Source organism: Talpa occidentalis, unplaced genomic scaffold (genome assembly GCF_014898055.3).
Source record: "Talpa occidentalis isolate TD23 unplaced genomic scaffold, MPIMG_talOcc4v2.1 talOcc4.8, whole genome shotgun sequence".
Lineage (NCBI taxonomy): Eukaryota > Metazoa > Chordata > Mammalia > Eulipotyphla > Talpidae > Talpa > Talpa occidentalis.
The window spans coordinates 57,372,426-57,389,844 of NW_023605194.1; the positions used below are offsets into that span (position 1 = coordinate 57,372,426).

At 32.3% G+C, this 17,419-nt stretch overlaps 1 protein-coding gene across 7 annotated transcripts in view; it reads left to right on the plus strand.

The window, feature by feature from the left end:
- PCDH15 (protocadherin related 15) overlaps positions 1–17,419 on the plus strand; it is a 1,524,279-nt gene that overhangs the window by 1,223,625 nt on the left and 283,235 nt on the right. For all 7 annotated transcript variants that reach the window (XM_054690675.1, XM_054690674.1, XM_054690669.1 and 4 more), the window contains 2 exons: positions 4,043–4,177; positions 5,594–5,743. In XM_054690675.1, coding sequence (XP_054546650.1) covers positions 4,043–4,177; positions 5,594–5,743 — 285 coding nt within the window. The remainder of the gene's footprint in view (positions 1–4,042; positions 4,178–5,593; positions 5,744–17,419) is intronic.

Sequence of the window (17,419 nt, forward strand, 5' to 3'; positions counted from 1 at the left end):
CCTAATTAATTTTGCTACATTTTTTCATGTTTGGATGTCTTTTATGTCCCATTATACAAGCTGGCTTGGATGACCTTTGCTCAGTATTTAGAATTCATTCCAGAATATTTTCCAGACTATTCATTCCCTACATTGAGTTGCATATTTTTCCTAGGTGCATTTCTCTAATGTTAACCTTCCAACTTTGTAGCACGTGTATTTCTCCTCATTGAATTTAAATCCTTTAAAGATAGGTCATACATCTTGGTAATTCTTAAATCCTGAAGATCTAAAACAATTCCCCAAACTTAGTAAGTTCTAGTAATTTTTTTTTGTTATTACCTTTTTTTAATTTATTTTTTTTTATTTTTATATTCCCCAAACAATTGCGACCCACACCCCCCATAGAATGTCTCTGGTTCATAGTTGTTTGTTGATTTTGATTTTTACTTTCTTATAGTTATTCATTTTCCTGGTCCCTTATTTAAGTTTTCTAGATTCCTGCTATGAGTGAGACCATCCGGTATTTTTCTTTTTTCTTTCTGGCTTACTTCGCTGAGCATAAGCCCTTCCAGCACCATCCATGTTGCTGCAAATTGCATGTGTTTATCTTTTTTGAATGCTGAGTAATAGTCCATTAAAAATGAAGTAATAAATTCAGAAAGAAAAATGTTTGAAGATGGATATATGACCTTCCAGATCATCTCTTCCTTCATGTCATTCATCCTTTATTTTTAAGAGATAAACTAGTTCTATGCTAGTTATTTAAAGAAATTTTTAAGCCTCTTTTATTTCACAGTTACAGATTTTACTACATGGAAAATTCTTTCTGATGTTGAATCATACTTAATAAATTAATCAGCATAGGGATGCAGGTTTTAAGAAAGAAATCAGAGACATAACCCCTCCTATAGGTGTCACCAACAGAAGCAGAGATTGAGCATCAGGCTTCAAAAGGGAAGTTGTCACTGCAAGAGTAGTTTCTCCTGAAATGCTTCAAGAACACCTATGTCAAAAGACAAATGACAAAGAGTAGTTTTATTTGGAACTGCTCGTCCAAAAATAAATTTGTATTTCTTCCTTCAATTAAATGGAATGTAAGACAGGTTTAAGAAATACTAACAAAAATTGGTGAGTTGTGTTTTTAGCAGTGTAGACTTCCAGTCAGAAGGAATCTTAAGGGTCACAATGAAACTGAAAAAAAAAAAAAAAACATGTATAGTAATGTTCCATTTCTATAGATATACAGCTACCAGCATATATCATCTATCTGAATCACATTTATGTTTTTCAAGTACCTCATATTTTTTAAAATATTCCAAAATATAATTACAACAGGTAATAATATGATTTTTAGTTGTCATATAGAGATCACTGGGTTTCAGTGTGGATCCAATTAAAATTGATTATTATATACTGGTTACTAAAAAATAGCAGGGAGTAATAGTTAACATGGCAGGCATTTAATCTGTAAAAAGACGATTCACTTATTATCACCCCATGTCATTGCACATCCTTGTATAAAATGTTATTGCTTCAAAATAAAGATAACTTTGAATTTTAATATAAGGTACTATAAAAGTAAGAGTATTGTAATGCTCTCATATATATGTGTTGATGTGGCAGGATTCTAAGAAAACAGTATACTTTGGGAAAAGTTGTTTAAGTGAACTGAAAAATGTGTGCCTTTTTAAGCTGACATATTCTTATATGCCACACATATGTGACTATTTATATGTACATTTTTATTTCATGTTTAATTTGCATATAGGTTCCACCTGGTGGAGTTCCTGTAGGTACTAGGTGTTATTTTGTGTTTGCTCTTTTATTACTTGCTGTGATTTATTGGCTTTTTCTGTTCTACTGAAACAAGTAGATAATTTCTTTTTATCATTTATAAAGACATCTTTAAATATTTGCACATAAACATATCTTAAATATACTTACATCATATTATTTGATATAGTAGCATAAAATTGGAGTTCAGACTGCATATGAACTAAATGTTTAAATTTTTAAATTAATAATATAAATTATTAAAATATCTTAAATACTATTAAATATTTTATTTCATTTTTATTATTTTATATATTTTTCACACCATTCTTAATTTTTGTACAATGTTCCCTTTTTCGTCTCAGATATAGTCCTCATAAAATTCCCACCACCAATTCGCCCATGCACCATCACCATAGTCCCTTGTAGTCTTACATCCCCTGTTTTGATCCTTCTCCCTCCTCCCCCACTGCAGAATATCTCAGGTTTATAGTTGAGTGTTGATTTTGATTTTTACTTTATGATAATTTTTTTTCCTGATCCCTTATTTGGACCCCCTACCGTCCTCCTATAAGTGAAACCATCCAGTATTTTTCTTTTTCTTTCTGGCTTATTTTACTGACCATGAGTAAATATTTTTTTTTAGTCTGTGAAAAACATTGTAGTTCATCAGTGCCTTCATTTTCAAAGGTTCCAAGTTTAGAGTGGAACTCTTTTGATAAAAGGATCTTCAGAAACTACTGTCAACTAATTGAAATTGGCAAATCAGATTTAATTTCTGTCATTTTCCAGATGTGCTTTATAATCTATATGTATTATATGTATACATCAGTATGCATACATATATAAGTGCATTTATATATACTTACATGTTTATGTGTTGTGTGTACATATGCATGAAAATACATATAATATTGTGTGTTTGTGTGATATCATATTTTGATAACCATTCAAATCCAGTATTGGTTTCAAATATGATAAACAGTCATGTTTAAATTAATATTCAATATGATGTGATTTTAAAATTTTATATTCATATATATTTACCTTCACATTCTATATGTGCTTACTTTCACATTCTTTTTTTGTGTTTTGAGGTACACAGGTAACAGAAATCAGGTGTCAGAGTTTATTTTACCTTCCCTGGAAAATAATGCATAATTCCGTGAAGTAAAAATTCATAATTTTGTTATATGCTGAATGTATACTATAGATTAAGTGTACAATCAGTGCGTTAGAAGAGGAAAATATGTATTAATTAGTCCACTGTGTACATATTGATGTATAAAGTGAATACTTATTTTCAATGCATTTGAAAGACATAAGGACTACATAAAATCTCTCCCTATTAAGATAGTAACCTAGAGAATTATCTATCCCTTTGCACTAATAATATACCATACCTGAAACTAATATGATTCTTACAAGTAAATATAAAATATTAAACTTTAATTGATCATTGTGTGAACATTCGCAGGTCTGACTTCTGAAGTATGGTGCTTAAAGAATATCTAAATATTTACCAATAGCATGTCCTTGGCTACATATAGATTTAAAAAAAAAGTTTTATTTAAAATATTCATTAACTGTTAAAGCCTGTATTTTAATCAGAGATGAATGTGCTAAAATATGTCATGTACAATGTTAGCTTTAGTATTCTTTTTTACATAAAACAAATAATCTACAGTTATGGGAAATATTTTAGCTTAGCTGGTTATTATGAAAGGGCTCAAGAAGTAGAAGCAATTAAATTTTCAGAAGTTCTTTAATGTTTCTGGTTATCAAATATAAGAGTTTGCTTATGGAATCCTGTATTTATATCATCTTTGAATGGGAAGCATTTGACTATGAAAATCTCATGGTCTTCATAAATTGAATGGTGGCGTTTTTTTAGTCATACAACTGTGTTATTACACCACAGTGTAATAATGAAATTCTGTAAAATAATGATATTAAAGAGTTCATTAGGTTATATTTAATTGATGTTTCTATTTTATTCTTTCTGCTATTTTTCCTTTTATACAGTTTTCTTCTTATACATCAGTATAATTTTATACTGGTGTACTACTATATTAATTATACTAGTATTTATCCTGTATTGCATTTTCCACAAAATGAATCATTGTTTTTTAACTAGATCAGTTCAATTATGAGTAAATAATATAACTATTTTTTAAAAAATTCTTAATAGCAACATATATTTTTGTAATATATATAAAATTGAAAAATTAATTTGCAGGTATTGGACTATTTATCCTAAATTTTAAACAATTACTTTTTCCTTAAGACAAAAGATCCAGAGCTTCACCTTTTTCTGAATGATTACATCTCGGTGTTCACCGTCACGCAGACCGGTATCACTCGCTACCTCACCTTACTTCAACCAGTGGACAGGGAAGAACAGCAAACCTATACATTTTCGGTAAAGAGATTATATATACTATATATAAATTTATGTATGTAGCATCATATGTCTATTAACAACAAAAGGTCAGTGTTTTAAAAGGAAAAATATTTTCAAATAATGTCATAGAAAATATCAGTAATAAAAATCTGTCGCATGGATTTCTTCTTTTTTTTTTTTTGTAAGTTGTGTAGCTGTGTTTCCATAATTCTCAAGAAAAGGAAATTAAATTTCATGTTAAAAACAAGAAATGGAAGTTTTATTCTTTACAATACATCCATGGTTGTCTTACACTGAGATAACATAGTCCACAAAGTAAAAAAAAATTGCATCGAATTTTATTCTTGTTATGCATTTTTAACTTTGTAATAAGATTAAGCCAGTGATTAGAACTGCTGATGATCCTTGCCACCCTCCCCAACATGCTTTAATATCTGGAGACATTTGTCATTATCATTACTGCTAGGCAGTGCTACCAGCATCTGTTGAACATCAGGGATGTTGCAAAATATCTTACAATCCATGGAACATCTGTTCCAAAATGTCAATTGCATTGAGATAGAGAAATAAAGAAAAAAAGAAAAAAGAAAAGGGAAGATTATTAAAGCTGTGCTTGTAAATAGTTATCATCATGAGGTAGAAAAACATATAATGACAATTGACAGATGATAGATTGAGAAAAACATGCATACACACACACACACACACACACACACACACACACACACACACACACCAGATAGGACTAGTCAGGTTGAGAAGTGAATCCAGGTAAAACTGCAGTTATAACTATTATCCATATTCTTGAACTTCATTTTATTTATAAACAAGGGATCAATGAGCTAATAGAAAGGTACAAGAAGAACTTGAATTGTAGTGTTGATTCTGCTTCTCTGACTTTCTAAAATAATTTATTCAAGATATTGCCATTAAATAATATCAATGAATCCTTTAAAAGTTGCCATTTATGAATTACTAGAAACATTGTACATATGTAGGCACAAACCTCCTTGACTGATACAAACATATTGACTATAAAGGCAATTACTGCATTGTATAGAAAATGTGTAAAAATGTGTACTATTTTACTATTAAATATTTAAAAATTAAACAGTAGTTAGCAACTATGAATGAGCGATATTATTGACCTCCTGCAAGTTTCTATTTTGCATGTTTGCTAATGTAAAATATACTTGGAATTGAAAACATTAAAAATAGAACATTCCTCCATAATTGCTTCTTAATATATTAAAACATATTGATTAGATATGCTAGATTATATATACTATTATAATTTTATGACTTTATTCAACAAAAATGGTAGCATGCTTTTTAACTGTAAATTGCATATAGAAACTTTAATGGTAAGAGTGAATTCTGTACTGCTTATATTTGCAAGATTTTTCTACTAAATACATTTTTCTGCCCTCACAGATAACAGCATTTGATGGTATACAAGAAAGCAAACCAGTTATTGTCAATATCCGAGTGATGGATGCAAACGATAACACTCCAACCTTTCCGGAAATATCCTATGATGTCTATGTTTATACAGACATGAGCCCTGGGGACAGTGTCATACAGGTAATTATTCACAGAACATGGAATTACATAGAGAGCATGAGAATATACTTCTATGGCATTGCACAATGCATTAGTTAATAAATTGCTAAAGCATTCTAAATGAATTTCAGATTTAAAATATAGTATAACTTATCTTAAAAAGCTTTAAATGTCTGGTTACTTTTCAAATAAAAACCTATCTATATGTACTTTAAGTTAAAATTGTTAAATATACATAAAGCTATTTGAACTCTTTATAATGATGTCTTAAAATTAATATACTGAAGTTTTGAGTATCAGATATGTAGTGTAAAAATGTAAAACATTTTGAACTACTTTAGAAATAATTGTAAAGTCTTATAGTGATATATCCAAATATGCATTAACGAATTGTTAGGCAATCAAATAGGCAGTTGTTATTTGGACATAATCAGGAATCATTTCAGCAGGAAAATTATCATTCTTTAAAAACAGAAACTGGGAAAAATCTTTATCTGTGATTTGTTTTATCATTTACCATTAAATATACTTATTACATTCAAATGAACTGTAAATTATATAAAAATATTTTTGTATACTGAGTAAATATTCTAAGTATAAATCTCAAATAGGTCATAATATTCTCTGAGGATTTTTAGAAATTGTGGAGTATTTGACTTCAGACTGACTACAAGTCAAAATATTCTAGGGAACTGTTTAGCAATATGGATTACCATGATTCACTTGTCTTTCTGAATTTGAAGCTCTAGGAGCAATACGTACATAATTGATGTTAAAAAAATAATAATAAGCCATGGATTTCATGTGCCCAGCCATGTAAAGACTACTGATCTGGGTTTTTGTTAAACAGAGAATCATTCTCACAAAAATTTTAAGTTTCTTTCAGGCCAGGAAGATCATGATTCTGTATGTTTTTAGGATATTTAATAAGTTCAAATTATTACTGTTATATAAAATACTAATACATATATTTGGATCTACTAATTTTATTGTTTGATGAATTGTTTAGGATATTTTAAAAGCACTCCGTTTGTGTATATCAATATTTTGCAGCAGATATATTAGTTTTTCAACAGCTTTTGTTGCTAATTAGATAATCAAGTCTACCATCTGCATACTATTATGAGAAAACTATAAAGTTAGTGACTAAGTTACACATCCTGCACAAATACAGTGAAATATTTTGAAATAATAACAATAAAGATGAATCTAAAATGTTAAAATAATTAAAAATAAAAAGTGACAAGCAGTGCTAAAGCTTAAACAGTATATTTATGTTTTAATGGTATCGTCCTGGGTTTATTCTTCCTCTTTGACTCTCTATTCCTTCCTGCCTCAGACGTGCTGAACAACTGATTATTTCAATGTCCCTTGCTCTTCATTTTCTTGAATTACCTATTCTAACTTGAGCTCTATCCCTTTTAAATATTTGATTAATTTCTTCTTTTTTCCTTGCCTTCTAGGAAAGAATTTCTTAGTAGTTTCAGTAGGTGTTCCTGTAATTTTTCCTTCTCACAACCCAGCAGTTACACAGTAGTTTGTGATACAGTGCTGTGTCCAGATCCCAGTGAAAGACTGCTGAAGAAATATTTGGCATGATAAAACCAAATATTTCTTAACTTTTGTGCACTATTCTCTGTTATCTCAGAGCATTATTTTTACCACAGATTTTATAAGGTTACACTAATTTCACTATACATGACCCAGATCAAAATGATACCTCTTTGAAAACCATATATATATATATATATATATATATATGCATACAAGAGCTGGGGTGCAGGCCAGGGGTATGGGGGTGAGAGGATTCACCAGAGACAAAGTGGGGAGCAGAGCAGGCAGGTTGACTAAAATACACTAATGAGGGGAGCAGCAGATGAGACAGGAGAGGTCTGCTGTGCCATGTGGGTAGCTCCCTGGCCAGGCATCAAACGTTCTACAGTAGCTGCTTACAGCTTCATAGTGCTGAGACCTAACCCCTTGCGCCACCAGGGAGGCCCTTCTTAACAGCTTAGTGTGAATAGCCTCCCAACACACACATATTCTGTTGCAATAACCTGTGCTCTCCTCACAGTCAAAACAGTTATGACCATCTGAAGTTGTTCCTATTTTCTTCTTTTCCCCCCACCCCAAATTGAAAATCCTAAGGAATCAGCTGTCTGTCTTACATGTCAGGCCAGCACATGACAGACATATTAGTCATGCAATAAATATTTATTCACTATGCATCATTACCAAATTTGCATAATATAATTGCTAATATAAATTATAAATAAATGATAACCCTATTTATTTACTTAAGATATACTTTCTTGTGTGATATGAAAATGGGCATAATTACAGCTTGGGATCTGAAAATTACCTAAAAGTACATGTCATGTATGAATATTCTCTGTAGTAGTGGGATGAGGTTTTCTAATTACCACATATTTTATTCATATCTTTGTTGTGGTAATTGTCATATTGATGAAATCTACCTTTTACCCATTTGTCTGGAGGGCAGAACTGTATTTCTGTATCCATAGCATCAGAGTATCCATAGTTCCTGGTATATATTAAGTGCTTAATAAACTAGATTTGGGGCCTCCCTGGTGGCACAAGTTGTTAAGTCTCAGCACTGTGAACTATCCACAGCCACTGCAGCACGAGTTCGATCCACAGCCAGGGAGCTGACCTACATGGTGCAGCAGACCTCTCCTGTTTTGTCCCCTGTTCCCCTCAGCACATATTTCAGTATATCTGCCTGTTCTGCTGCCCACTCTGTCTCTGGTGAATCCTCTTACCCCCCCACACCTCTGACCTGCACCCCAGCTCTTGCATGCATAAAATAAAATAAATATTTAAAAAAAATACTAGATTTTAATAGATGTTTAATAAATCTTATTTATAGGTGAAGGAAAGGAAAACCTATAGACAAATGGATATAAATGAATGACCAGGTGTAAATGTCTTTATTTCTAGTGAATTGATGGACCCAGAGAACTACATTTTTCTTTACTGAGGCACTATTTCATAGGGAGAAAAATTATAGTTTATACAGATAAAGAAATGATAGTTATTATCAAATTCATATTTAATTAGACCTGATTCTCATCAGTATAATGACATAAATGAAAATAAAAGTAAGTTTATACAGAAAAACAGTCAGCAGGGAACTAAAATGTAACTAAGGAAATGATAGTAATTATGTTGTAGAAGAATATCTCAAAAAAATGTTTGCCTTGGGGAATCAAAAGCATGATTCGGGCATTTTAAGCTGAAAAAGTTAATTTCCCTTATGTATCTATAAAACACATCTTGCCTTGCCTTTAAAAATAATATTTTACATATTTCCTGGAACTCTGCAGATTATATAGGTAGATTGTATCTATATGCCTCTTATTTTTAACATTTTTTGAATGCCCCAAACTGAATCTTTTTATATCATTAATGTTTTTAATGTTATTCCTGGCCTGTGTTAAAAGAGTAACTATAAAATATCCTCCAAATATTTGAAGAAATAAAAGGAGCAAATTTCCTATTTTGAGAAAAAATTTAAAATAAAGCAATCTGCTATAGAACAGTGCTCTTTAAATGCCTTTTAAGGATCACAGAATGTGATGTTCTGCTACACTGGCCTCCACTCATAATCAACCTGGTCTTTTCTCATCAACCCAACGGAACATCAATTAGTTTACTTTATGGCCAATAACCTGAAATCAAAAGAGTAAAAGAAATAAAAACAAAAATGACTGTGAACACTATCCAGAAAAGAGAATATAGGATGACAGTTCTTAAAGTATAGATTCAGATCACTTTCAATGCATTATTTTCAATATAGTCATGAGAGAATCTTGGCTTGGTGTAAGGACATATTTAATTATTCTGTTACCTTATTTTTATGAGATAGTTTACCTTTGCCTTCAAGGAGTGAATAGTCTGACTGTAAAGATGTATGTGCCTAGGTCCTAATTAAAAGTTCTCGATTATAAACTGGTTTTTTTCACTTTATAATTCTTATCTTTGATTATTTTAAAAAGAATAAGTGATTCTGATATTTCATGTATGGCCACATTTAGATGAATACAGCCTTAAGACAGCATCTTCATCTTTCATTAACTGGAACTGAAATGTAATCAGATTATTAGTGCATCTTAAATTAAGTGGGAAATTGCTGGCATGGTCAAACTTATCTTTTCTGTCTGTTTTGCATACTTCATACTGCATGAAAGATCATTTTTGTAGCCATAAATGAGATCTTACAAATTGACACTAATGAATGTCCTGGCCTAATATTTTAAGGTCTCTTTTCACATGAAGCTAGTTTTCTTCATAAACCAATCACTCTATATTAAAGGCACAGATTTTTATATACAATTTAATGTTTTGAAAATGTAGATTTTAATCTTGGTAGTTAAAGATACAGTTCATATTCTATAGGTAATATTCCTAAACATCTGCAATTTTCTTAAATAAATGGTTTTTCATCCAGTTTAATATTATAATTTTACCTAACGAACTTTTCAAAATATTGATGCTTAGACTCCATCTTGAAATATTTTTATTTTAATAATCTTGCCATCCAGAGTAGTCACTTGGACAGATTTCACTTATTACAACAAAGCAACTCTGTCTTGCAGCTGATTTTGATAACCATTGCTTTAAATTAAGCAATATATTTGCACCTATGAATTATAATTTTAGTTCATTAAGACAGAGTCCCAGATGGAGTAGAATCTTTAATCATCCTGCTTCTTTCCGTTTTTCTTGTTATTCAGTTCTTATTTTCTTTTGTTTTGCTTACTTGTCTTCATGTTTTAAATTCTATTCTTTCTCATCATCTTCACCTGCGCTCCATTAATTTTTCGAACTATTTTCATTTTATATCACTACAATAATCTATTCCTCCCTACTGATTCTTTCCCTTGGACCAATAACAGTCTCTATGTGCTCTGATATAAACACTCTTTCCAGAAAATACTTCATGTTCCAGTTCACTTTGGTACATCATCTTATTGACACAATTCTCCAAATTTATCAGTTAAGCCAAGAGTATATATGGACATGCAGGCAGTTGCATTGACTGAAACATTCAATTTAAATAATTTTACTATTATTTATTATCATTCACTGGATTATTAACCTGGAGTTACTTAATCTAGCTATCACAACAAAACACCAAACTCATATAAAATCACAATTCTAATGAGTTTCTTTCTAGCTGTCAAGTTCAAAAACACTTCTCAATATTTAATCTGTGTAAAACTCTCAACTCTTTAAATATTAACATTTAAGGCATCCCTGATGGTCTAGGGGTTAAGTCGAAGCAACAGCACCATCAAGGCCTGAGTTTCATCACCCCCTCCCAACCCTCTTTCCCCCACCAGCCTCCAGGATGCTAAACCACTTATTGCACAAACCTCTCCTCTCCTGCCTGCTACTCACCTTAGCAAGCAAATTTATTTCAGTAAATCCACCTGTGCTGCTCTCCACTCTGTCTCTTGTGTATCCTCTCACCCACCGCACCACCTCCGGCCTCCAACCCAGTTCTTCTACCCAATAACTAAATAAATATTTAAAGAAATATTAACAGTTAACAAAAAACATTATTTAGCTCTCTGCTATTCCATCTATCTCCAGTTTTTCAGTGATCATTTGTAGGGATGCTCCCATCTCCCAAAATGTTCTGTAATGATTTGAACATCAGGATGGCATTGCAGGTATCTACTGGACATGGCAATGTTGATTTTACCAGTACTTCAAGCTGGACATATCCCAAAGTAATTAACCTATTAAATATACCACATCTTCTTGATCCAGTCATCTATTTTTGGGCATTTGGGTTGTTTCCATAGCTTAGTTATTGTAAATAGTGCTGCTATAAACATAGGGGTGCAAGTACCCTTTTGAATTAATATTTCTGTGTCATTTGGGTAAATACCTAGGAGTGGAATTGCTGGATCATATGGAAGCTCCTTCTTTAGCAGATTGAGGAACCTCCACACAGCTCTTCATAGTGGTTAGACCAGTTTGTACTCCCACCAGCTGTTCAGGAGAGTTCCTTTTACTGAATATCCTCGCCAACATTTGTTGTTGCTAGTTTTTTTTTTGTTTGTTTTTTTTTTTAATATGTGCCATTCTCACTGGTGTAAGATGGTATCTCATTGTAGTTTTGATTTGCATTTCCCTGATTACAAGTGATGTTGAACATTTTTCATATGCCTGTTGGCCATTTACATTTCCTCTTTGGAGAAGTTTCTTTTTAGCTCTTCTGCCCATTTTTTGACTGGGCTATTTACTTTGTTTTTGTTGAGTCTCATCAGCTCTTTGTAATTTTTTTGTGATCAGTCCTTTATCATTAGTGTTGTATGCAAAAATTTTCTCCCAGTTGGTGGGGTTTCTCTTTGTTTTGGTTATACAATGGAATATTACTCAGCAACCAAAAAAGATAAACACATACAGTTTGCAGCAACATGGATGGAACTAGAAGGGATCATGCTCAGCGAAATGTCAGAAAGAAAAAGAAAAATATCGGACGGTCTCACTCATAGCAGGAATTTAGAAAACCTAAACAAGGGACCAGGAAAAAGACTAATTAATACAAAGTAAAAATCAAAATCAACAAGCAACTATAAACCAGAGTCATACTACGGGCAGTGGGGAGGGCGGGGAGAGGAAGGACTAGGGTCAAAATAAGGGGGGGATGCAATTGTGTGGGGAATATAACCAAAATGAAAATGCATACATTGTGCAAAAATGAAAAAATGATGTAAGAATTATATAAAACAAACTATTAATTAAAAGTAAAAAATAAAAAAAGTAATTAACCTATTAACTTTCATCTAAAACAGAAACAAGGTCACAACCCACACAGAGACTCAAACACAAGTACTATCTTATTTTGGAGGCCACTGTATTGTCATGGGTCCATTAATCTTAAGGTTACATGGATTTCAGACCAGCAGTTTTGGAATCATACTTGTTTTCTCCATCCTTCACCTATCTTCATCCAGAGGATTATCAAGTTACTGAAATTTCCTGTTTACTAAATGCATCTGTTTGTCATAATTTCCTTACTATACTCATGTAGTACCATAAATTCAGCTATTATAGCAGATTCTTATGGACAGCCCCATTTTTGCAGATTTCACACCACACGCTACAAAGAATTATTCTGAAAAATGGGTCAGAACAGATCCCCATCCTCCTGGAATGCTTACCCAAGAGAGGGTCCAGTCTCCACACATGTAGTCTTTGTACTATTTCAAGTATTTTTGTCTCATCTTCTGCTACATAACTCCATGTAATTAACTTTCCAATCACAGAGAAGTTTTTGTTTTGTTTTATTCGTTCTAAGCATGGACTATCTTCCCCATTCTATGAGAGTGCGATGTGAATACCTCTCTCAGATTTTAAGATGTGATCCAAATTATTCCATTTTTTTTAAAGATTTATTTATTTATTTATACAAGCACTGGGTACAGTCAGAAGCGCAGGAGGGTGAGAGAATTCACCAGAGCCAGAGCGGGGAGCAGAGCAGGCAGAAGGACCAAAGCACACTGCTGAGGGGAGCAGCAGGCGGCAGGAGAGGTCTGCGTGCCATGTGGGACCCTCCTCTGTTGGCCGGGGAGCAGCCGGGGATCGAACCGGCGCCACAGAGGCTGCGGGCAGCTTCGCAACCCAGCACTCAACCGCTGCGCCACCGGGGAGGCCCCAAATTATTCCATTTTAAATAAAATTTTTATCTTACCTTTTTATTTTCTTAACACTCAGTTCAAATGTTGTTTCTTTAATAATGTCATTTTTGACAAGTAAATCAGAATTCTTTTCATGATCTTCCCCTATATCCAGAAAGCAAGTCTATCTCCTATACAATTTATTATGCCTTGCATTTAAGTTAACTTTTATGTGCTATCTACCCTATTGAACTGCATTTTTTTAGGATGGGCAGAGCTTAATAATCTAACCAAAAGTAGTCAACATAATGACTTACACACAGAAGTGTTCACCAAACATCAATTGAAATTTAATTTCCTCAATTAATGTCATCTCAACCAGCATTTTAAGAGGCTAATTCTAAAATGTCTTCTGTGTGACTTAAGAGGAACTCTATAATTCACAAAATCTTCTCTCCCACAGCCTTTTCCTAAAATGCTATCTAATTTCACTGCACCCACCAGGCTACTCATTTACAGCTTTTAATGTGGAAAAAATATTTTAAATTGACAACCTTCCTGATTTTTTCTTCTACTTATGTCAGAGGTTATTAACTTTTAGAACTGGAAATTATTTTGAAAATATCTCTTGTTCACAACCTAATTTCATACACAAGAATTTTAGTTAGTGGATTGATGATTAATCCAAAATTTCCAAGTTTACAATTTACAGAGTTGATACTGAATCCAATTTAAAGATAATAGAATCTGGAGCCAGATTAGCTGGTTGTGTTCCATTTGCTACTTTGTACCATAGTGACTTTGGACAAATACTTTAAACTTCTGCACCTCAGATTCCTCATAATCAAAATGGTGATAATAAAAAAAGTGTAAAATAATGCCAACAACACATATGTACTTTTTAAATGATGTGTAAGTATCATCTAGTTGTTATTGTTGAACCATTCTTGTGAGTTATATAAAGCATTTAATGATTTTTAATATACCTTACTGCCTTACCTGTGTGTATCTCTGTGTGTCAGGTGTATTACTTAGTCCTCTGTGGAAGACACATAAACATTACATATAAAATTAAATATTAATGATTTTCTCTTTAAAACTTCCTTGTTGTTCTAATTAACATTAGGATAAACTAATGCCATATTTTAATGTCTTTTAACTATTGTGTCAAATAATGATATTTTTCTTTGTGTTAAGTTTGTGTGTGTATGTGCATGTCCATATATATGTGTTATGTGTTTGTAATACCATGATTGAAGTCCAAGGGTTATATTTACTTAATCTTACTGGATGCAGTATTTCAGTAAATACCAGATAAAAATTCAAGAACAAAGCTTACAAAAATGTAAACATATTTTCACATCACTTGATTTTTTTAATTTTTTTTAAAAAAATGTGTATTTATGCATATAAGAGCTGGGGTGCAGGCCAGAGGTGTGGGGGAGTGAGAGGATTCACCAAAGACAGAGTGGGGAGCAAAACAGGAGGATTGACTGAAATACACTGCTGAGGGGAATAGCAGACAAGGCAGGAGAGGTCTGTATTTTGAGTTTTTAAATTATTATCTTTGTAACTTTATTTTATATATTTTTTCCATCATTCTTCATTTTTGTACAATGAATGCTTTCTCATCTCAGCTATAGTCCCTGTAAAATTCCCACAACCCAGTCATCCCTGTACCATCACCATAGTCCCTTGTGTGCTTCCCTCTCCTGTTTTGATCCTACTCCCCTCTCTCTCCCCCAAAAAATGTCTCTAGTTTTTAGTTGCCTATTGATTTTGATATTTACTTAATTATACTTACTTTTTTTTTTTTCCTGATTCCTTAAGGAGAGGTCTGATGCACAATGTGGGCCACTTCTCTGGCTAGGATTGAAGTCATGCAGCAGTGGCTGTGGATAGCTTCATAGTTCTGAGACTTAACCCCTTATACCACCAGGGAGGTCCTCACATCATTTAATTTTTAATATTTGAAATAATTTAATTTTACCACTAAAGACTATTTAATTTCTTAACTTGTTTCCATTAGTATTAAAACAGGACCACAATTATAATTCTTTTTTTTATATTGTATTTGTCTTTAGTCTTTTTTTTCCTTTCCTTTTCTTTTTTTATTTCATATTTTTATTTTATATATTTGTACATCATTTTTCATTTTTGCACAATGTATGCATTTTCATCTTGATTATAGTCCCCATACAATTCCCACCACCCTTGTTTAAATCTACTCCCTTCCCCACCAACCCAGCCCTGGCCCCCTGTAGTGTGTTTCTGGTTTATAGTTGCTTGTTGATTTTTATTTTTACTTTGTATTAATTAGTCTTTTTCCTGGTCCCTTATTTAGGTTTTCTAAATTCCTGATATGACACCATCTGGTATTTTTCTTTTTCTTTCTGGCTTATTTCACTGAGCATGAGCCCTTCCAGCTCCATCCACGTTGCTGCAAATGGCATGAGTTTATCTTTTTTTGACTGTTAAGTAATATTCCATTGTGTATATGTACCACATCTTCTTGATCCAGTCATCTATTTTGGGGCATTTGTGTTGTTTCCATAGCTCAACTATTGTAAATAGTGCTGCTATAAACATAGGGGTGCAGGTGCCCTTTTGAATTAATGTTTTTGTGTCCTTTGGGTAAATACCTAGGAGTGGAATTGTTGGATCATATGGAAGCTCCATCTTTAGCAGATTGAGGAACCTCCACACAGCTCATCATAATGGTTGGACCAGTTTGCACTCGCAGGAGAGTTCCTTTTTCTCCACATCCTTGCCAACATTTGTTGTTGCTGTTTTTTTTTTTTTTTTTTTTTTTTTTTTTAATATGTGCCATTCTCACTGGTGTAAGATGGTATCTCATTGTAGTTTTGATTTGCATTTCCCTGATTACAAGTGATGTTGAACATTTTTTCATATGCCTATTGGCCATTTGCATTTCCTCTTTGGAGAAGTTTCTTTTTAGCTCTTCTGCCCATTTTTTGACTGGGTTATTTACTTTGTTTTTGTTGAGTCTCATCGGTTCTTTGTAGTTTTTTGTGATCAGATCATTATTATTAGTGTTGTGTGCAATCAGTGGAGTGTCTCTGTTTTGGCTGGTCTCCCTTGCTGTACTGAATCTCTTTAATTTGATGTAGTCCCAACTGTTTATCTTTGCCTTCACTATCACTGCTTTGGGTGATGTGTCTTTAAAGATGTTGCTGAGTTGTATGACATGCAGTGTCTTGCCTATATTTCTGATTTAATAGGCAGGTTACTCATGCCTATTAAAATTTCTAATTGAATTTGAAGTTTTATTAAAGCCTCTTTGCATTTTGTTCAAATGGATGTTGCTCATCACCTAAGACAATGGCAACACCTTCCATTGAGTTGGTCAAGCTGGAAACCTGAGTTATTCTTGACACATTCTTACTCACTGATTCTGTCCTTTATTGTACATCTTAAATTTTTAATTAAAAATCTTAACTATAATTCCTATATTGGATTTTAAATTCAAGTGTAGAAAAGATTTTGTTAAGTATGCTATTTTCTTTTTTCTAAACCACTATTGTATATGCAACGCTTTTTCTTTTTTGCATAGTCAGCCCCTTGCCCAACACCTTGTACATAGTGATCCCTTAATAAAATTTATTTAATGAATGAATTGATATAGGTTAAATAAGTGCTAAGCAATTTATGTATGAATATTTGGAAATCACCTATATTTTAGGTTAATGCATTTTTTTAAATTCAATAAGCTGAAGATTTATTTGTATCTTTAACTCACAGTTTCTTTACTGGATTATCCAAAGAATATTTCCAGTGGAGACTCATGAGAGGCTAAACAAACTGACTAAAAACTTCAAGCCAACTATTACTCATATATGAAATGAAACATTGTGAAATTTTTAACATCTAAGTTCTATATTAAGTCCTTTGTAGTTATTTTGTATAGATTGAGCTTTCTCTTGGGATAAACTTAGGGAAAATGTTAATGATACAAATATAGTGATAATAAACATCTTGTATTTGTATAAGTGAAAGAAAAGTCTCACATTTGGCTTTTTTT